The 24,115-nt window shown below is 28.7% G+C and overlaps 1 protein-coding gene across 2 annotated transcripts in view; it reads left to right on the top strand.

Moving 5' to 3' along the window:
* The window catches only part of ush (Zinc finger protein ush), a 193,922-nt gene that overhangs the window by 116,537 nt on the left and 53,270 nt on the right, over positions 1–24,115 (top strand). The window contains exon 1 of one of the 2 annotated variants that reach the window (XM_089175941.1): positions 17,389–17,935. The exons of the other annotated variant lie outside the window; for it this stretch is intronic. Within the exon in view, the coding sequence (XP_089032067.1) occupies positions 17,866–17,935 (70 nt within the window). The 5' untranslated portion in view covers positions 17,389–17,865. Of the gene's footprint in view, positions 1–17,388; positions 17,936–24,115 lie in introns of those variants that run through there. 2 annotated transcript variants of the gene reach the window in all.

Raw genomic sequence — 24,115 nt, 5'->3', positions numbered from 1 at the left:
TTAAACTTAAATGTATTTTTCGTACGTGAAAATAGGTGTATCAGGTGTAACAGGTGTATCAGGTGTAATAAAAGTGTTGGCAAGTGAAGTATGCAACAAATAATCAACGTGTTGTTTTTTTAGGTGTTTCTTGTTTGTTTAGTTTGTTTCGTTGATTTTGATAAGGGATGAGGTTCGTAGGGTTATAAAAAGGGAATTACTTGCTAAAGGATTGATTCGAAGAAGAGATTTGCTTCCGATTAAACAACACGTCGGATAGATGGTTCCACGAAATTCCTTGGGAAGACGAACATTATCGTCTTTCGAATTCATTGACTTCACCATGAACTCTGTTATTATACTGAGTGAGTGAGTGAGTGAGTAAGTGAAAGATAGAACTTGCTAATACATTGCTAACACAATAATTATCTAAACCTTTCGATCTGAATAATTCACCATTTGTGTTCTATCTCTATTTCCTATTAAACATTCATAAAATAATTTATATTATTTATTAATTATTATACTTGATTATATCAAATTAAATCTGAATCAAATGAGCAGTTAATCTAATTTTTCTTTTATATTTTTCTCTTTGTAATTAATAATAAATAATAAAAGTGAGTAAACTATGTGATACCAAATAAATCCGCTAGGTTAAAAGTACAATAAAATTCTACGCAATATTATTAACATAATCCTAATTATATGTTTATTTTTATCTTACTGTTAAATTTTCATCAAATTGTACAATAATAATACTGTAAAGATTGTTAAATGATAGAAATAAATACGACGTACATTCTCAAACGATTAAAACATTTTTAGGTTAGGTTAACCATACTCCATCATTATCATCATCACAATCAATCAGTCAATCAATACTCCTCATAAAATCATTTCCTATTACCATCTCTCTCTCTCTCACACGAAACATTCAACATCAAACATTCAATTTTAATTCCAACCTACAAACTTAAACAATTTATTTTCCATCTCTCTCTCTTACTCTCTCTTTCTCTCTCTACAAAAATAAAATGACACGACAAATTTCACGGGAATACATAAACGAAAAACCCCCATCAAAAAAAAAGTAAAAAAAAGAAACAGTCCAAGCGTCCTTGAGAAATCCTTAACTCGGTCTCGTATTAAAGAACGATCGGTTGTCGATATTTTTCTTAACTCCTATCTCGCGAGAATGAAAAAGAGAAACAGAGAGAGAGAGAGAGTAAGAGAGAGTAAGAGAGAGTAAGAGAGAGTGAGTAAGAGAGAGAAAGAAGCTAAAAATACCGTCGACTCTATGTGGGAATGATTCGGTATCTCGCACGACGTCACGGGGGTCTGAAATATGAGAGATACGATGGACCTCGCCCCCATCCCATCCCATCCCATCCCAACCCATCCCATCCCATTCCATCCTCATCCCCATCCTCATCCCATTCTCCCGATGGTGCATTAGCGCTAATCTCTGCTCTTTAGTCCTCTCTTTATCTTTTCTCTCTCCTCTCTCTCTCTCTCTCTTTTTTCTCTCTCACACTTTCTACCCACCTTCTATTCTGCTCCTTCGTTTCTCGTGCTCGAAGGATAAGTCACGAGAGATAAACAGAGAAAAACAGAGGGAATAAAAAGAAAAGAAATAAAAAGAAAAAAAAAAGAAATGAGAAAATATAAGAGAAAAAGAAAGAGAGTGGTGATGGTGGGGTGGGGGAATAGGGAAGAGGAGTAGGGATAGGAGTAAGAGTGGGGGAACGACGTATGATACGACCAGGTATAACCTTTTTCTTTTTCTTACCGATCTTTTTCCGTCTCTTTCTGTTTTTTCTTTTTATTTTTTTATTTTTTTATTTTTTATTTGAATGGCGCGGCAGCAGCTACTCTTCTCGCCAACGGACGCAGGTTTTTTTATCAGATTGATCTAATCTACACGATCCGTTATTTCATATACCCGTCGTGTGTGTGCCCGTGTGTTTCTTTTAACCATGGGATGGCTTCACTTTTGAGTTTTGACATTCGGAATCTCATTAACGTTCGTGAAATCTCAAATCGAAGAAGAAGAAGAAGAAGTAGAAGAATAAAAAAGAAAAGAAAATGAAAGATAAAAGTAAGAAATAAAAGGATTAAAGTATCCGATTATGTTTAAAAGGGAAATGGGTTAAACCTTTTGATACAGTTTATTACAAAAACTATCACATTTCTATTGAAATTAATTTTCTTTTAATTGTAACATTAATTTTGATTAAATTTGATGTGATTTGTTTAAATTTTGTTATTAATTGTAAAAATATATGGTGGGGGGAGGGGTGTGTGGGGGGTGGAAGGGTAGTGTTTGGTATTAGAATTTTTATAGGAAATTATTTATATTGTTTATATTCATATTATATTTATAGTATTTAGTATTAGAATTTTTATAGAAAATTATTGTGATAGTGAGAAATTAATTTTAGTATTTTATTTCTATTTCTGTTATAGTCATTTTTGCATTTAAATTTAATTAAATTTTGTTAATATATATATATATATATATATGTTTATTGTTATTAATTAAATTAAATTAAATTTAATATTTGTAATTATTGTGCTAACAAGTAATTGATATATAATATTTTGTATATTATTTATATTATATATATATATATATATATATATTTATTTTTGTTATAGTAATTTTAGGATTTAGATTTAATCAAATTTTGTTACAATATTTATTGTTATTAATTAAATTAAATATTTGTAATTATTGCGATACCAGAAATTAATTTATTATTTTTTATATATCAATCGTTTTATTTCTGTTTATGTTATCACAATTTTTGAATTTCATTTATCTTGTAATGTTTTTTTTTTTTATTTAAATATTCAACAATTCCCTAGTAAAAAAATTATTAATCATAATTCCCATAAAACTCATATTCATTACAAATATTATTTATTTCAAAGTACATACATACGATGCTATAAATAAAACGTACGTACTTGTAAAAATATCATTCTGTAAAGTAGTATGGTGATAATACTTTGACCGACCCTAATAGACAAAATAAAAGGAAACAAGTAAAGAAAAAAATAAAAAGATATAGAAATAATAATAAAAAACAAAAAAAATAAAAATAAAATAAATATCTTTTGTTTAATTTCCCATGCATATCAAAGAGGTATCTTACCCGCATCGATGTCTTCTTTAACGTTATCTCGCTAATGGCCATGCATGCATATGCATGTATATGGCGGGTACGTCCATATAAACTAGAGAGACGTTAGTTTCACTCGACGTTAACCTTTAACTAACCAACAGAACCTTAGACAGAGAAAAAAAAAAAGAGAGAGAGAGAGAGAGAGAGAGAGAATCGAAACACATTGGTAGTGGTAAAAGTAAATTATCCTAACATATATATACATACATACATATATATGAACTTATAATGAATTCAAAATTTAATAAAAAAAAAGCACGTGTACTTAAGAATTTCTCTACCACGTGTTAAAAAGAAAATCTATTGAAAATAATATAAAAAATAATAAAAAGAAATAGAAGAGAGACAGAATAGATGAAACACGAATAATATGTGTGGTGTGTTTGTGTGTGTTTGTGTTTATTCAACGATTAATGGTGTCTTTACACGAATTACGATACTTTCACTTCTATTTAAATATATGCATACATTGCATTTAGATTTTCAATTACACAATTGGTTATTGTCTTTAGTTTTGATCATTAGTATTTATTTCTACTATTATTATTACTTGTCAATAATGTTTAATGTTTAATACAACCATACAAATATATTTTATATACATTTTTGTATAGAAAAATGTAGTGTGAAAATGTTTGTCCATTAATAACTTTGAAATTAGTTAATCAATTTTACAGAATTTTTGTTTTATTTTGTGTATTTTTTTATCAACTTAGAATATAGGATAATTTTTATTCCGATTATTTTGCATTTTTTATTACTTATTTACAGATTTATTATGCATCATAGATTATCTGGATCTCGAAGTATTGTAAATTTTCGATAATTGGCGCTGTATTGCAATTCAATTATTTCAATTTACGTAACACATAACCTCACTTTTTCTATTCTTAAGTGTTTTATTATTTTATGTATTAAATTTAGAATTATATTTAAATGAATATTTGTTAGCAAAACCACATCAACGCGTGTCCAGAGTTTCCTACATATTTTCACAATTTCCTACATATTTACAGTTTCCTATATATATATATATATATATATAGAATACGATAAAAATGAAATACATAGAAAAAAAAAAGAATAGAATAGTAGAAATAAGTGAAACCAACACGGAGTAGTCTCTCTTGTGCGGGTTTTAACCAATTTGCGATAGAATCGAAAATAATCCTTCCTTTTATTTTCATTCTATTCCGTATTACTATTATTTTATTTTTGTTGTTTGTTGTTGTCTTCAACGAGTGTTAGTGGGGGGGGGGGGGAGGAAAGGAAAAAGATGGACAAATAAAATACAGGGGGGATGAGAAAGACAGTTTGGTGTAGGGTAGGATTGGGTGTACAGGTTGACAAGTGTGAGTGGTTTTAAATGGTTTCCAAGTTTTTAACAATACCGTTCGGTGATTCGAGAAAAAGAAAGATAGAAAAAGAGTTATTGAATTTTTATTGGCTACGACTACGACGACTACGACGACTACGACGACTACGACGAGTCAATTTGCGATTAAACCTCGTTTTACTCCTACCAACTTTTCAGCTTCTCTTCCCAGTCCCCGCTTCTTCTTCTTCTTCTTCTTCTTCTTCAATTCGTGGGGCAAACCTCGTCGAATCGTCGACAGGTTCATTTTAAAGGAGATGAGATGAGATGAGAAAGAATAAAATAGATAGAAGAGGAAAATTCCAACATTCGAACAAAACTCGTTTGCTTTTTGAATCGTCACTTCCGACAAGCAAGCAGCGGGACTAATGTCAAACTTTCTAGTTGCTAAACTTTGATCGACACCAAAACCCAACCAAACCAACCAACCAACCAACCACTCACTCATCCATTTTTTTCTTTTCTTTTCCTTTCTTTTCTTTTCTTTCTCATTGGGTTGCTAACATTTGAGAATATTTGTCAGAATCGTTTCAATAAATCTGAAAATTATACCTTCGAACGTCAATCAAACGATCGACGAACTGATAATAATTTATCCTCTTAGAATGAAATCTCAATTTGTTTCCCCCCTCCCTCCCCCCACTCTCAAACATCTCAAGACAATTCCAATTGGACAGAATTGTTCTTCAAATGAAAAGAAAAATTCTGAAATTCTTCTTTTGTTATACGAGTTGACGGATATATCCGGCATCTAACTGTAATCACTCGTAGCGTACGTATTGGTCAGTATTTATTGTTACACGATCAAAATTGATTTAATATTAAACATTTTCATTGTAATAAATATTGATAAAAGTGTTCACAAGTAGGAATATTAATTTAAAAAAAGAAAAAAAAACAAACAAAAAATGATTTATGAGATGTTTGAGTAAGAAGATCAGGTGTCAGAGTATCGGAGTGTCATGATTGTAATTTGATCGAGTCACACGAGTATCCTAACTTCCTTTTGAACCTTATTCAAGACGTCCTGCCACGTGTTCGAGATCCTTTAACTATTCTAAGACGTTGAATATTCTTTTGAACCCTTCGTTAGTTCTCAAAGTACCTTACCTAACCTCACGTGCAAGTAAGAAAAGAAAAAGGAAACGGAAGAAGCACGTGCAGAAAAAAAAAACAACTTAATGGATTCCTTTTGTTATATGCAAGTTACATCCCCCTTTTTCCTCATTGAAAACTGCTTCTCATTTCATTGTAGAAGAAGAAGAAGAAGAGGAAGAAGAGGGTTGGAACACGTGTTGGGTATCATTCTGTTAGGGTAACTTTCAAGACGATGACACCTGCAATAATCAATTAGTTATACTTTGTTTTTATGATCGAAATAAATTTGTTGTGCAGTTTAAAGGGGGGAAAAAGAAGGAAGGAAGGAACAAAAAATATTTTTATTACAAATTTATATTTAATTAATATTAATTAATTTGTTAGTTAATGTTTTGGGGTAGATTGAGTGGTTGGTTTTAATATTAATCAATTATTTATAATAAGAATATTAATTGTATTGCAATATAAAGTTGCATTTATTGTTACTTTGGAATATTTAATAATATTTTTTATTACAAATGACCAAACTACCCCTAAAAATATTTTTAAATATCATCTATATTAATTAATTTGTTAGTTAATGTTTTAGGGTAAATTGGGTGGTTGGTTTTAATATTAATAAAATATTTATAATTAAAATATTAATTGTATTGCAAAATAAAGTTGCATTTATTGTTAATTTGGAATACCTAATAATATTTTTTATTACAAATAACCAAACTACCCCTAAAAATATTCTTAAAAACCACCCATATTAAGTAATTAGTTAGTTAATGTTTTGGGTTAACTAAGTTGACTTGTTTTAACATTAATACAATATTTATAATAAAAATATTAATTGTATTGCAAAATAAAGTTGCATTTATTGTTACTTTGGAATATTTAATAATATTTTTTATTACAAATAACCAAACTACCCCTAAAAATATTCCTAAATATAATCTCCAATATAAACTAACACAATTGTCATTAAATTGAAATTAAATTCAACATTACAACTTCCATTACACTTTGTAACTATTTTTATTTCAATTTAATTAAATTATTAAAAAAAAACAAATCCTACCCCAATAAATACCAACTAATTAATTTTGTTTTTTCCTAAATTATCATTACTACTAGGGACTAAAAATTACAATACTTTCGTACTTCTTTCTCACACACAACTAAATTCAATTTCATTCTTTTATAAGAAACGGGAACGTCAGAGTGCTTAGACTGGTTTGTTTCTGACATACATAAATACTTTGTCCAATGTTAATGGGGTGAATGAAGAAGAAGAAGGAGAAGAAGAGGGGAAGTATGGGGGTCTAATGGCAAATCCATGTTCATGTAACAAATACCGTTTAACATTACAATCGCATAATACGTTTGCTTACGATTACACCTTTGCAACTTTTTTCTTCTACACACTGTGACACACGTCTTTTACTTCACTTTGATGCACAAAATAAAATAAAAAAAAAAACCTTAAAACTAGTATCGTGAAATGGTCAAATGATAAAACGTAGTTTTTTCTTCTTTTTTTTTTTTTTTTTTATCTTATCAAACGAAACTGTTCCTTTTTTTTCACCCTATCTTTTTGCCTTTTGCTTCTTCTATCTTCAATCATCCTACCACTTCAACTTCCTCCACCCCCCCTTCCTCTCCCCATGCGTCTCTTATTTCACTTGGTTTATTTTCTTTTTCTTTTTTCTTTTTTCCTTCAACTGTTCGTCTTCTTTCTTCTTCGGTCCTTCCTGTACGTAAGAGGAGTGTGGGGAAGGGGTTGGGAAGGGAGGAACACAGTGGATCCATTTATTCGCAAATGCCAAGGCCGAGTTGAAAAAAAAGAGAAGAAAGGGGTGGGGAGTTAGAGGAGAGAGAAAAGATCAACGATGATGGTGTCCGATGGTTTTTAGATCTCGACGATTCTTCTTTCGAAAAAAAAAAAAAAAAATCGATTTCCAACGAAAAAAGAAACACACGAAATTGCGGATTTTCAAAGATCGATCAATCGAACGACGATCAAGTGAAGCTCTCTCTCTCTTTTATATATTTTTTTTTTGTCTTCTTCTTCTTTTCATCCTAAAGTGTTGGAAGAGCAGAATAAAAAAACAAGTAGGGGTGAGTGGGGCTAAGGGTGGAGGGGGAAAAAAAAGGAATCTTTTGAGGATCGAACAGGAAGAAAAGAAAAGAGAGCTTCACGAACTGGTCTGATTACTGTCCGGTTGGAAAAGAAAAGGAACTTAGGGGATGAAGTGGTGGTGGTAGTAGTGGTAGTAGTCGTGGTTGTGTGGGGGTTGGAGGATTTAGCAAAAGGGCTCGTCTTTGTCCGAGATAGGAAACGATCCTCGTTCGTAGGGTGATCGACGATTTGTCAAAGTCTTTCAACAGAGTACCAGGGACAAGTTCCAAGAGATTGGGGGTTGAGGGCTGCGTCAGGGTTGGGTTTTCGCGACAATGCTGATTTCTCTGACTGGTCTCATCTTTTTTCTTTTTTTGCCTTTTTTTTTTCATTCATGAATATTGTCAGGAGAATGGAAGAAAATTAAAAGGGAAAAGAATTCATCTGAATCTAACCTAACTTGGATACTTAAAGTGTATACTTAATTTCTATTGTGATTGGTTAGTTAATTGTTTAAAAAAAAATAAAATAAGTATAATGTTTTGGTTTAATAGTAAATTTTCGAGTGTTGGTAGAATGTAATATTCTTTTTTTTTTATTTAATAATAATTTGATGAGTGTTTTATGGATGTTTGATCTTACAAATTACAGGTTAGGTGTTAAACATGCTAATAAAAATATTTCAATCCACCCATCACACTAAAGAAACAATTGTAATAATAATAATTAATAAATAATAAATAAAAATATAATACAAATAATAAAATAATAATTAATTAAATAAATATAATATAATTTTATAAATATTTCATAGATATTTGACTTTGCAAATTACAGGTTAGATGTTAACTACGCTAATAAAAATATTTTAACACACCCACCACTAAAAAAAAATTATAATAATAATAATTAATAAATAAAAATATAATAAAAATTATAAAAAATAATTAATTAAATAAAAATAATAATTTTATAAATAATTTATGATTAATTTTACAAATTACACATTACTTCGTAGATTCAACATATAAACCCCCACTAAAATAATGTTCCTAACCTCTAATTAATAAACCAAATCATTTTTTACCAATACAATATATTATATTATAACTCAAATTGTTAATAATAAATTCTCATTAAACCATCAAAACATTATATTTTCAATATCGATATTTTATTCGCATTGGGATCAACAAGATCATTCATTTCAGTATCTCGTAGTATGAGACGTCGAGGAAAAGGGACAAGAGAAAGATTCCACGTAATCGTACGTGAAACTTACAAGGGAGAAGGGTAAAGGGAAGGGTGAGGGATTGAGGGAAGAGTAAGAGGGGTGTCTTCAGAAGAGGATGGATCATCTTTGTAAAGTCGGTGACCGTTGCCCTCTTCTTCGAGTACCTAAAGAACGATAGAATGAAACAGGAAAAAAAGAGAGTGAAAGAGAGAGAGAGAGAGAGAGAAAGCTGGCGCCGCGTTATCTCATTCGTTAAGATCCTCCTAGCAATACGAAAGAGAGAATGAGAGAGATAGAATGATGGGTGGTTGAGGGGGTGGGTAAAAGGGAGACGAATCTAACAGTGGTCTCACTGTCTCCTAAAGATTCCCCCCCACCCTTTTTCTTTTCCCTTTCCCTGTCCGTTCCAAGGAGGAGGGTTTGAGAAAAACCCGCTTGTTCAAGTGTATTAGTGTATGAGTGAGAGAGAAATTGAGATAGTCCTTTTGCATCCTTCTCTCATCGGTTTAGATTTAACTGATAATAAAACTCGGAACTTCGGGTTAGTTTAAAATCAAGTAGCCTAATAATAATGTAAGTTAACCTAACTAATTTTTTGAAAGATGATACATCTTTTTAAATAATATTATCTTAAAATGTGTTAGTTTTGGAATTATGTGCTTGTAATTTCATTTATTTTTTTGAGGATTAGTATCAGACTTCAAATCAAATGCAACATTGTAATGTTCTGTGGTTATAAGTGAGGTTAAACCTTTTGAGGTTATGTATACCTCATAATCTTTTTAAAATATCATATTTTTTTATTGGTTTACTATCACAAACATTAATATTTCATTCATTTATCGTATGAACATTGCAATGTTCTTGTTGGTGGTTATTGTATAGGTTAGGTTAAACCTTATAAGGTTATGTATATGAGTTTTGTTAATTTGTAGATAGTTCTAAAAATAATTAATATCTTTTTAAAGTATCATCATAATAATTATATTATTTAAATAATAACACTTTTTTAGGTTACAACCACAAAAATACAACATTAAATTAAATTATCGTCTGAACATAGTTGCAAATATTTTGAATATAATAAAAACCTAATTAAAAAAAATATAAATAATTATTTTGACCAATATAATATAAAAATAAATGAAAAACTAAAACCAATTTATTATTTTAACATATTAAACAACATTTAAATGATTGTCATATGAACAACACGTGACTCCAAATGTTATGGTGGATGCTCATAACTTTGAGATGGAATGAGAAATAGAAAAAGACAAATAGAAAGAGAGCGAGAGAGAGAGAGAGAGAGAGAGAGGGACTAGAAACCAGGAGGAAAGTTCTCCGATAGCCTGATGGTCATTTCTCATTTGTGTAATCTCCTCCCTTCTTCCCTTCAGACCCCACCCCCACCCTCAGCCCCACTTCATTCTATCTGAACGCGCATATACTTTTCCATGTGTTACAGGGGATGATGTAAAACGTTCCAAGCATTCCAACAGACACCACTACCACCACTACCACCACCATCAAAACCCACCCCTTACCCATCTTTCTCCCCCGTTCACCCCCGAACCATTTGTTCAACGAGAAAAGGGGGCTCGCATTTTGACGAGGTGGAAGAGGTGGACGACTCTAATCGTCCTACAACTACCACTATTACAAACTGCAAACTCACCCCCTTCTCATCCTCCCCACCCTTACTGCTACTTTCCACGGGGGACGTAATCATAATTGCGTAGACCACGATAAAAAAGCACCGGCTCTTTTTCACCGTCCACTGAAAAGTTCCTCCCTCTCGTCTTTTACCTTCACCTTCGCCCTAAAACACTGTGGATTAAAAGACTAGGGGGTGCAGGGAGAATAAAAAAGGAATGTGGGAGAATGAAACGAGCAACTAGAGGAAGGGTTGGGGGTTGTATGACTGAGTACCACCCACTCATTTTCTTTCTAATTCTGCTAGACAGGTATCCCCCTTTCTGTTTCTTCTTCGTTGAGATAGAATTTGTTTCTGACCAGGTATACTCAGTATCTTGTGGTATCTGAATTTAATATGGCGACTTAAATGTTAGATAAATGTTATTTTATTATTGTAAAATATTATTTATTATTATTATTCTTTAGATTAATATTTTAAGGTGAAAATAATTAATTTGAATTGAGTTTTAAAGTTCTTAAAGTTCTGCAAACCTGACACAAACCTGACGCAACCCTCGACGTAACCTTGTTGGTGGATTATATTTTGAATTGTTCTAATAAAAAAAGGAATTATTATTAATTATTATTGTTATAATTAATATTAATGTGCAAATAATTAATTTGTATTGAGTTTTATTTAAAGTTCAGCAACCCTGACACAAACCTGACGCAACCCTCGACGCAACCTTGTTTGTGGATTATATTTTGAATTGTTCTAATAAATAAAGGAATTAGTATTAATTATTATTGTTATAATTAATATTAATTAACAAATAATTATTTTAAATTAAATTTTATTTTAATTTCTGCAACCCTGACGCAACTCTGTTTGTGGATTACACTTTGAATATTTCTGACAATAAAAGTAATCAATGTATGCGTGTCTGTGTGTGGTCTAATAAATTAAATATAAATAAATTAAATTGTTAAATAAATTAATAATCGAAATAATAATGAAGATTTTTAGTTTTTTTTTTTTTTTTTTTTTTTTTTTAAATGCATTCGAATATTAACTCGTTCGTTTTTAATATAATTTTTGTTTCTTGCTTAAAAAAAAAAAAAAGAAATACATATGTATATATTGTTCGTTACCGATAATCATGATAACATGTTATGTATTACCGATAACGTCATTTTGTAATCAAATAAAATTTTTTACAGTCTTACGTCATTTTTTCTTTTTTGCAAAACGTTACAGCACATATGCACACATACACATATATATGTATATATAAGTATATACACATACATGTGTATTTAAGATGTCGAATTGTCGTCATGCATTTATGTATTCACGATAATTTCATAGTAATTAACTATAGTGCACACGAATGTATATATAAATATATGTTTGAACTTATCTTATGAGTTTGTGACGATAATCATTTGAACCGTTTTTATCTTTAGTTTTAGTCAATTGGTACCAATTAATCGTTGAACTATGGTTATTCCTGTTTTCGAAAGACAACTCGTTTGGTGACAAACTTTGGTGTATATTTTTGTTTGTTTTTCTTTCAAATCGAATTTATCTTCTTACCAAAAGTTGTTAACACTTTTTACGACCAGATGATTTTCGAGAAAAGATCTTTAACTAAAACAGTGCATAATACAATGTTGAAAATGTTCTTTAATTGAACGTATCATTTAAATATATATATATATTTAAATTACAACAGGAAACCAAAAAAAAAAAAACAAGTAAAAGTAATTATCGAGAAAACTACACCGCAACATGAAACAAACAAAAAAATTCATTAATTATAAATTCGAAGTATTAACCCTTTTCCGGTATAAAACTGTAAAATGTTAAATGTAAAAGAAATTAATTGGTGCGGATAATTGATCGAATGTAAAACAAAAAAAAGAAGAAAAAAGAATCGATAAATGATTAAATACAAAGTGTTAACACCCGGTATTAACATTGAGCAATAAAAATATAAAATAATATAAAAAAAATATTTCTAAATAAAATATAATATTATTATTTATTATTATTTTATTTTATTTTATATTATTATTATTTAATAATAATATTTTGTATTCTATATTATTATTTTATAATAATTTTATTTTATATTATTTCATATAAAATAAATTTATATATATATATATATATATATATATATATATATATATATATAACAAAATATAAATAAGAAAAAAATGTTGCATCACAAACTAAACCCTCTATCATCCCCCACTCTTATTATTGAGCATAATTTTTACGACAAAGGGAAATAATCAAAAGGGTTGCGTCAGGGTATTCAGAGTTTGTAAAAGGAAATAATCGATAGGGTTGTAAAAAAACAAATGAGGTTATTTCAATTTAAAATCAAACTACCCCCTACCCCTTTTGTAACTTTCTGAAACCACATTCAGTTGGTTTACTTTGTTACGATTGATATTAAACCGATCGCAGATTTTTGATAGTAAAAAGATACACACATATATACATACACACACATGAATAAAAAAAAAATGAAGAAGAATAAAAAGAAAAAGAAAAAAAAAAGGTTCGAAGTATACTCGTTTCACTTTATCGTACCAATCGAGAGTCTCTTACGTTGAGTAGGTATAATATATTGGCGAGTAATTACCGATTGGAGTATACGATAATTGTATATACGTTTATGTGTGTATACATGTATATTTCACAACGCCTTTTAGAGGCGTGACGCAATACCAACTTAACCTAACCGTTCGAACGAACACACCGTGTTGAAAATGTTGAGAATCGGTAGCTACTTTCAACCGATTCATGCAAACATATGTGCATAACACATACACAACACATATTACATACACAGAAAGAGATAGAGAAGCTACTTACAAGTGTAATTTACAAGACCATGAGATTATAATTGGATAAAATGAGAAAGAATTTTTCTCAAGATCAAAATATCTATGTGTTTTACTATATTAGTAGAATTTTTATCGATAGTTGATTAATGTATCTACTTTGTGGTTTATATTCAAAGATTTGTGTTGTTAAAAAAAAAAAAAAAAAGAAGATAAAAATGAAAATATAATGATCGTTATGAATATTCATTGGGTATTAAGAAACTTTTGATCGATAGTAATGTATGAAGATAAATTTTTTCAATGTTGATGTAATAGAAAGGTAAATTAATCATTTATACCGATCATTCGATTCATCGATATCATTATATACGCTTTTCACCCTTCCATCTATCTATTCTATACTAACATATTAATATATTCATATGAATGTGAACATGTGTGTATGTGTGTGTGTGTATATAAACGATTTGTCTAACTAACGACGAATCAATCATTTCAAATTACATTCTCACTAATAGCAGAGAAATTTCAAATTAAATGTGATAGAACGTATCGTTGAATAATTATAATATTAAACTATCAATGCTACTTCAAATTACTCTTACGTTCATTTGATATTCTAATTATTCCAACATATATATATATATAGATAAATAAATGTATGGTGACCATAAGTATGTGTGTGAAATATTTAAAGGATTATTATATTTGAACATTTAATGAGTTTTATGTAATGTTGAAACAAGAAACACTATTTAGTTTCATTTTTGAGAATTAGGTTAGGTTAATTTAGTTTAAAATAAATAATAATTGTTTAATTAATCTTTGTTTTTTAATTAGAATATTTTGATAATTATGGGCACACATATGTATTTAAATTAAAAATTATTTTTAATTTGTATTGCTAATTTTAGGATTTAATATTCAAAGGTTATGTAGGTTTTCAAGTACTGTAAGTTTTCAATAGATGGTGTTGTATCAAAATTCAATTATTTTGCTATATTCACGTCGTACGTTTTTAGTCAGAAAACAAACAATATTTTAAGGGTTATTTTAATGCTTTAATGTTTTAAATTAACTCTGATAATTATGGGCACACATGTAAATATTTAAATTAAAAATTATGTTGATCTTTAGGTACTTTAAGTTTACAATAGATGGTGCTGTATCAAAATTCAATTATATTGCTATATTCACGTCGTACATTTGTTTCAAATTTACTTATGAAATAACCTAGCTTTTCTTTTTATATTTTGATAAATTAATCTTTGTATTTTAATTAAAACACTTTAATAATTATAAACACACACATATATTTAAATTAAAAATTATTTTGTAATTTTTATAGCTAATTTTAGGAATAAATATCTGAAGTTTATGTAGATCTTTAGGTACTGTAAGTTTTCAATAGATGGTGCTGTGTTTCAATTCAATTATTTGGCTATATTCACGTCAGATTTACATATGAGACAACCTAACCATACTTTTTCTATTGTATATTGTTAAAATTACCTAAATAATTTCAAATTATATTAAATTAACATTTTATATAATGAAACCATAGTAATCCATTGCCCAAGTCCCCTAATATAAATATATAAATATATAAAAAAAATAAAAACAAAATGGTAGTAAAAGCCGCATAATGCAAAGCATTAAAAAGTACCGAACTCTAAACTCGGTCGATAATACTAAAATGCTACAAGTCAGAGAAAGAGAGAAAGAGAGATAGAAAGATAGAAAATGTAGAGAGGACAAAGAGACACACAGTTATTAGATACAGTCGTTTCCTACGTGTCTTACGATCATCCTTATCGTTATCGCCATTAGTCACGAAGCTCGTTGTAACGCGCGCGTTACGAGTATCGCGGCCCGTTATCGTTATCCGTTATCGTCTCACGTTATCGGCGAAGTTCAAGCTCCGTGTTCAAGCATTGGGTATGACGAGAGAGAGAGAGAAAGTGATAGAGAGAGAGAGAGAGAGAGGAGAGGAGAGGGTTGCTTGCTACTGCACTTATATATACTAAAACAGACAATCTAACGAATTACTATAATTGTTACACGATTCTCATCTCTGTTATATACTTCATTATTATTATTATTATTGTTATTAACTATTGCTATTATTTGTATTATTTAATTGTATGTATTTGAACTATTTTTTGGATTTTCAATTTATTTTTTTTGTTTCTTTTTTTTGGAATAGGATTGTAGTAAAACAGTTTGTGATAATATTGGTGTATTATAAATATTGTAATAATTTTTTTTTAATTAATAATAAATTATTCGAATTTTAATTTAATGTATTTGAAATATTTGAAAAAAATTTTTTTTTTTTTGATTTATTATTATTTATTATATATTTATTATATCATTAATATTATTATTAATTATATATTGATATTTATTTATATTGGATTTTTAATTTGTTTGTTTTTTTCTTTTTTTTTTTTTTTTTAATTAGGAATTTGAGAGAAACAAGTTTGTGATAATACAAGTTTTTAATACTATACGTTTATCATATATTGTAATAATTTTTTTTTTAAACGATAAAATATAATTATTAACAATCCTATAAACAAAACATGTGTTGAACACTTTTAATTGAACTTTTGTAAAAAAAATTTGGAAGCAACTTTTCTTGGACAATATTTGAAATATTAACTAGGGACACTTGTATCAAGTGTTATTGCACAATATAAAAAATTATGTGAGATTGTAATTGTGTAATATTTGACTTATGAATTTTTTCTAAATACTTTTATTATTTTTTTTGAAAAAGAAGAAAATGAAGAAAAAGAAAGAAAGAGGAAGAGATATCAGGTAGGGGGAAATGTTTACTCGTACATTATCGTCGAGTAATAGAGATAGAAGGATGGAAAGTGGGAGATAGGGTGGGTGGAGGGAGATAGATGGTTGGTAACTACGTTTACCTGTATGTAACGTGTACAAGAAAGAGAGAGAGAAAGAGAGAGAGAAAGAGAGAGAGAGAGAGAGAATAAGTGATAACAGGTAGCCATGGGTCCTCTTGTTGCTTCGAGACCAGTGATAACTTTTCCCTACAACTGAAAACATCTTTTCTAGTAACCATTTTTTTGTCTTTTTTAACAATTTGTTTGTTTGTTTTTTTTTTTTTAATAAATTACAAAATAAATGTATGTGTCTTAAAAAAAAAAAAAAGAAAATAAATTGAATAATTAAATGATTAAACTTGATGATTATTATCAATGATTAGTATTTCAATCTAAACTTTGATTTTGAATAATAAAACTAAGAATGAAATATCCGTGAGTTACGAACTAATTTGATTCATTTGTTATAAATTGTAATCAAATATTAATAAACAATATATTTTATTATTTTTAATTAGATCATGTTTATGTTATATATCGTGCAGCAAACAAGTGCATATGTATGTGTGTGTTAGTGTAATTATTCGTGCTAGTGATGTTAATCAACGAGAGATGACGATCAAATTTGGTATCCATCGAACAAAGATAATTATCTTTATCTAGTAAAAGAAAAAGAACAAAATATTGAAAGACAGAGAGAGAGAGAGAGAGAGAGAGAGAGAGATAAAGAGAGAGAGAGAGAGGAAACTAAAAAAAAAAATCAAACACCGTGAAACAACCCCCACGGATTATCCTAGAACGGGGGTTTGATTTTTTAGTTTCGTTGGAAGATACTGCCAGTTCCAATTTCGTGAATCTGCCATGGAAGAAACGTTCAAGATCGGCGATACGATTTTCGTTTTTTATCGAATAGAATATCAACGATAAAAAAAAAAAAAAAAGAACGATAGAAAAATTGTGAATCGAGTGTATTCATATAGAACAGTGAGGGGGTGGTGGTGGTGGTGGTGGTGGTGGGGCCAGAGGGGAAGAAGGGGTTGCGTTATCGGAAAGAAAAAAAAACAACTGGGCTGAAGGGGAGTCTAAAATTATCTTTCTTTTTTTTTTTCAAAGTTGACAATAAAGTTTTAAAAAAACACAAAAAAATTCTTGTTTTTTTTTTTTTTTCTGTGACAAAGAATCCGAATAATATTTGGCCGACCAATTTTTCTTGCAGTGATTCATTTTTAGTGAAATTTAAATTAAAAAAAAAAATACTAGACGAGAAGAAGAATGTGTATGTGTAAGTGTATTATGTGTATGTGTGTGTGTGTGTTGATAAAAGGATGTGATATGTGATAACAGAAAAAAAAGGGTTTTTTTTTCTCTCAACTCTGTGAGATGTGAGATTTTGATCATGTGATTTCCCCCTCTCTCTCTAACCCCCGCCCCCTCCTCGCCTCTCTCTCTCTCTCTCTCTCTCTCGCTGTTTCTTGAGTTCTTTTTCTTAGGGATTTTTCGTTTGTTTTATTTTGTTTTTTTTTTTCACCATGAGCATTCTCTTGTGGCGACAGAGGAGGGCAAGCCAACTACGAACGGAGAATTCCTTTCCCATTTCCAGTAAGTAATAACGGTTAACAAGTTTAATGATGATTATATATATATATGTATACATATATACATATATATATATATATATGTATATGTATGTATGTATATGACTAACTCCCACGTTGTTTTTCATTGACTGGATATAAACATAAGTGCATATTGTTCTCGTTGTTTTTTTATTTTTGTTGTTGTTGCTGTTGATTTTAAAGTTCTTACAACCATATAAATATGTGTGAGAAAGAAAGAAGAAGTTGAATAAAGTAAAAAAAAAAAAAAAAAAAAAAAACAGAACAAAGTAGAAGAATAGAATGAAACAATGTATTATTATACTCCTCTTATGTGTTTTAATGTGTGGTAACAAAAAAAAAATAAATTAAGGTAGAAGCAGTACACTGAATAAAATGTAAACGAGTTGGATAAAAAGAAGAAAGAATGAATTTAGTAAATTATAACAACACTTAAAATAATACCACAATTACAATCGAATATATGAAATAATAATACATGACAAAATCTATAAAAAGTAAGGTTAGTTATGTCATATGTAAATCTGAAAAAATGTGAAATATATAAATTGTTATACAGAGCCATCTACTGAAAATTTGCAGTACCTTAAGATCCTGCACAACTTCTAAATTATTTAATAAAATATAACACACAAATTAATACCACCATTACAATCGAATATATAAAATAATAATGGACGAAAAAATCTATAAAAAGTAAAGTAATAAAAAGTATGACATAACTAGATAACTTTTAAATAATAAATCTTTGAATTATAACAATAAAAAAAATAGAAAATAAACTAGTCTATATTCTAATTTGATAAAAATCACACAAAAGAAAAAAAATTTCATTAAAATCGGTTAACTAATTTCGGAGTTATTGGCGAACGAACATTGTTGCACAGAATTTTTATATATAAAGAAGATTCTTTGCTGCACTGTATAAATTAGCGATAAAAAATACAAAATAAACGCGAAAAAAATTATCCTATATTCTAAATTGAATTAAATCAAACAAACAAACAAACAAAAATTCATTAAAATCAGTTCAGTAGTCTCAAAGTTATTAGTGGACGACAAACATTGTGACGATGAATTTTTAAATATAAAGATTCTTTGTTGCACTGTATAAATTAGCGATAAAAAATACAAAATAAACGCGATAAAAATTATCCTATATTCCAAATTGAATTAAATCAAACAAAATAAAAAAAATAAAAAAAATCATTAAAATCAGTTCAGTAGTCTTAAAGTTATTAAATGGACAAACATTGTGACGATGAATTTTTCTCTATAAAGATAGAAAGTGACAAGAATAGAATGAACATTGCATACGTGTTAATGTGTGTGATAAATTTGAGATAAAAATAGATATAGATAAAATATTATAAATGAAAAAAAAAAATAAAATGAATTGTGATAGAAAAATGGTTAGATGATTAACATAAACATACATGTGTCTGTATCTGTGTGTTTGTAGAATTTGTATAAGAATGAATGAGAGAGAGAGAGAGAAAAAGATAGAGAATTACAAAAAATAAAAAGGAAGAGGAGAGTAAACGTTATTATGTACATTTATGTATATGCATGGAAAACTGGGTATATATATGTAAAATACACACATATATATATATGGTGAGAGAGAGAGAGAGAGAGAGAAGGAGAGAAAGAGAATTTCGACGAACGTCGCGTACTGGTCGCGGCCTCGGAGCGTTAATGGGAGGAGTTCATTAAGATCTCGCGATTAGGCTCTTTATCGCAAAGCCCGAGCTAGGCTCGTTACTTTCGCGTGACGTCACTTCCTCCTCTGTCGCCGCCGCTTCATCCTTCCTCTTTCCCTTCCACCCCCACACCATCACCACCCCTCATTCTCTCTCTCTTTCTCTCTCTGTCTTTCTTTCATTTCATTTCATTTTATTTTCTTTTCCTTTCTTTTCCATTTTTCTCCATAGACTCCTATGGTGTGGTTGTACCTTTTTTGTTTTGTATTTTATTAAATTGTTAGGATTTTTATTAATTTATTGATATTATTAATATGTTATTAATTATATATCAAATTGTTATATATGAATTATTTAATAATGTAATTGTGTAAATAATTAATAATTAATTACAAAATAATTAAATAAATAAAATAAATATTTAAATAAATAAAAACATTAGGGAGAGTCCCGTTCTTTTTTTTATATTCTATTAAATTGCTATGGTTTTTATTAATTGATTGATATAATTAATATGTTATTAATTATATATCAAATTATTATATATAAATTATTTAATATGTAATTGCGTAAATAATTAATAATTAATTACAAAATATTTAAATAATTAAAATAAATAAATAAAATAAATATTTAAATAAATAAAAACATTACGAAGAGTCCCATTTTTTATTTTCTGAAATTCTTTCGTGATAACGATAAATGATATATATATATAGATATATTTTATAGATATATAGATATAGGTCGATTAGTATTACGATTGGAATCGAAACGAGTAAAGAGAAATCGATTAATCGATTAATCGAGGTCTCCTATATATTTTTTGATGGACATCACAGATCGTAGATCATTATCGTTAGACATTGAAGATATTTATCGTCTACGTTTCTAACAAAAATTTCATCATTCGTTTTTACTACTACTCGATTACGTTCTGCTAGATTTTAATCGCAAACAAACACAGTGGACGATAATAATTAACGGAAATTCCATGGATCTGTTTTATCGATTCATCTATCTATCTATCTATCTATCAATCAATCTGTTGATCAATTAATCGATCTATCGATCTATCGAATTCTTTTCAATATTTTTCTTTTTCTTTTTATTTTATTTTTATCGTATTCCACATTTGTACATTTCGAACTCACACGTTTCAATTTTACTTTTTTTTAGCATGTAAATAAATAAAAAACATAAGAAAATTGTTTATTTAATAATTAAAAACAATTGAGGATTAATTATTTTGTACAATTGATTTTTTTTAATTTTGTGGAATTCATTTTGTTAATTTGTATATTTTGAACTCACACTGAAATCACACGTTTCAACTTAACTTTGTTTAGCACATGTAAAGTAAAGTAAAAAAAAAATTTAAAAATAATTTATTAAAAGATTAAAAATAATTGAAGATTATTTATATAAATTTTGTACAATTAATTTTTTAATTTTTGTTTAATTATAATTAATTTATTTAAATATTGTACGATTAATTTTACGATTAAATTTTTTTCGTAATTTGTACATTTCCAATGCACACGTTTTTATCTTTACTTTGCTACATTGTTTGTAAAATAACACAAAAAAATAAAAATTGTATTAAAAAATAAAAAAAATAAAAATAAAAAAAGAACAAACAATCTACGATTAATTTTATAAATGAATGTAGAATTTATTATTATTATTTTTTTTCTTTTTTGCACGATGAAGATAATCTGCGTGAGAATAATCCGAGGCTTCGTTAACATCCTTCGAGATTACGATCCAATTCATCTACAAACGCATACAAATATGCAACATGTAGAAACTTACATGTGTGTGTGTGTGTGTGTGTGTGTGTGTTTATGTGTGTTAAGTGCATCTGTCTATATGTTGTTGTTTGTTTTTCTTCGATGCATTTGTCCTTCGTTAAACGAGATCTCCGCGTCAAAAAATAAAAAATAAAAAATGACGTCATTTTTATAAGATATATCCAAGCAATATACAAAAATAGAACAAAATGATTGTATTGTTTTTATTATGTATTTCTTTTTTTTTGTGTTTGTTTATTTTATTTTATTTTTTTTTTCATATTTAATCGATATGATCGGATAGATCGATCATCGATTTGATATTCAAATTAAAATCAACTCGTAATATTATTAATCTCTTTACGATCATTTCATTTAAATTATCACAATGATATATCTTTTTTATAATTAAGTAATTGTTTTGATTCAATTTTTACCAATCAAATGTTTGAATTATTATTTTTATGAATGATAAAGTGCATTAATTATCGTTAAAATCTTTGATAATAATTCAAATAATATTTTTCATTGTATAAACCAATCCAAAAATACGAAACAATTAATCATTGTTTTGATTCATTTTCACGAACTAATCAAAACAATTACTATTATACTACGTAGATATATTAAATGTTATTAGCAAAATTTCAATTATATTATAAAATAATTCAAACAATATTTTTCATTGTATAAACCAATCCAAAAATACGAAACAATTAATCATTGTTTTGATTCATTTTCACGAACTAATCAAAACAATTACTATTATACTACGTAGATATATTAAATGTTATTAAAAAAAATTTGAACTATATTATAAAATAATTCAAATAATATTTTTCATTGTATAAACCAATCCAAAAAACCCATACAATTAATCATTGTTTCGACACATTTTCACGAATCAATCACGTGACACGTATTTTCACACATTTTCGAACAATCGAAAGCTAAAAACTTAGAATCTAAAAGTTCCAATCAAGATTTTTAAAGAAGAGAAAGAAAGTACATAAGAAAGGATTGAAGGGTGAAAGAAAGAAAGAAAGAAAGGAAGAAAGGGTTGAAGGGTGAAAGAAAGGAAAGGAAAGGAAAGGAAAACAAGAGTGAACTCGTGAAAGAAGAGTAGAAGAAGAAGAAGAAGAAGAGGAACTAAAAAAAATTGTAGGAAGGGTAAAGGGAGGGTAAAGAGCGGGGTGGGGGTGGGGTAGGGGGGAGGTAGAGGAAAGGGTTCCACGAAAGGCAAGGAACGAAATAAACGATAAGAGGGACGCCGGGTTAACCAACAAGCAAATTAACACGTGGGAGGGTCCGATCGGCAAATGAGATAATTGTGCAACGAGGGCTCCCTCGGGGCTTCCTCCTCCCCCTTCCTCTCTTTTACCCTTCCCTTCCCTTTCCCTTTACTTTCCTTCTCTCTCTCTCTCTCTCTCGTTCTTTCCTTTTTTATCCCTTCGACGCCGCTATCCGTCTCGCATAAACGCACGAATGAAAAAGAAAAAAAAAAGGATAGTTTAAAGAATGAGAGTTAAAGGAGGAAGAAGGAAAGAGTTAAGAAAAAGGGAGAGTGGGGTGGCAAAAAAAAGGGCACGAGGCGATCGGTAGAGGCGTGTTAACGATGGATGGACCCATCGATCGATCTATCGATCCTCACTCAACCCTTTACTAACCGTTGAATCCTTATACCTATCAGGATTTCTTGATCCTTTTTTTGTTTCTTACTTTTATCCTTTTTTTCTTTCTTATTTTTATTTCACGTGTGTGCGTGTGTGTATTTGTAATCGTTCATTTTTATCAAAAGTATCTGGAGATTTAAATAATTATTATTATTTTTTTATTATTATTATTATTAGTATTTTATTTAACCCTTTGAATATTTTTAACTTAACATTAATTCAATAATTAGTGATAAGTGAACAAATTAATTTTATCTTATGACATATATATATATATATATATATATATATATATATATTTTTATTTTAAATATAAATGTATTATATTAAAACAATTTATTTTTATAATAATTATGCAACTTAACACTTTGAGTACCACGTGAATTCTTACGAGAATCTTTGTCAGGCCACGCACTGTAAAACAAAGTTGATTGTCAGGCACCAATGCCTGACACGACCTCAACTTGAAATTCAGTGTCAGCCACTTATGACTGACGTGACACTCAACCTGTTAAACATATGCACATACATAACAACACACTTAAACTACTTATATACACACACATACACAGACACACATGCATATAAGTTCTATGATTAAACTAAAACTCGTGATCTTTTAGCCAGAATTTATCTGAACAAACCAATCCGATATTATTTCGGATATATCTTTTGATGCAACCAACCCAACCAACCCAACTAACTAACCTAACCAATCAGCAAAACAAATAAACAAAACACGTATCACATTGTAAACTTTCTAACTAATGTGACTTTTGACAAAATAAGAATCCTAAAAGATCATCTAAACGTGACCACGTTTATGCAACTCTCGACAAAACGAGAGAAAGAGATAATCCGTTCCTGGAATCGAATCCAATTAATTCGGTTTCTTCCCTGGCTCCTAATCTCAATCAAAAAGATCTCTGCCCTCTCATCTTTTCACTTTCCTATTTCTACTTTTTTTTTTTTTTTTTTACTATTTGGTTCCTTT

This window comes from Polistes dominula, unplaced genomic scaffold (assembly GCF_049000335.1).
Source record: "Polistes dominula isolate Pdom_NZ unplaced genomic scaffold, Pdom_raw_medaka contig_21, whole genome shotgun sequence".
Lineage (NCBI taxonomy): Eukaryota > Metazoa > Arthropoda > Insecta > Hymenoptera > Vespidae > Polistes > Polistes dominula.
Note: the sequence above shows the minus strand (reverse complement) of the source record. Positions and strands in the feature narration are given on the sequence as shown.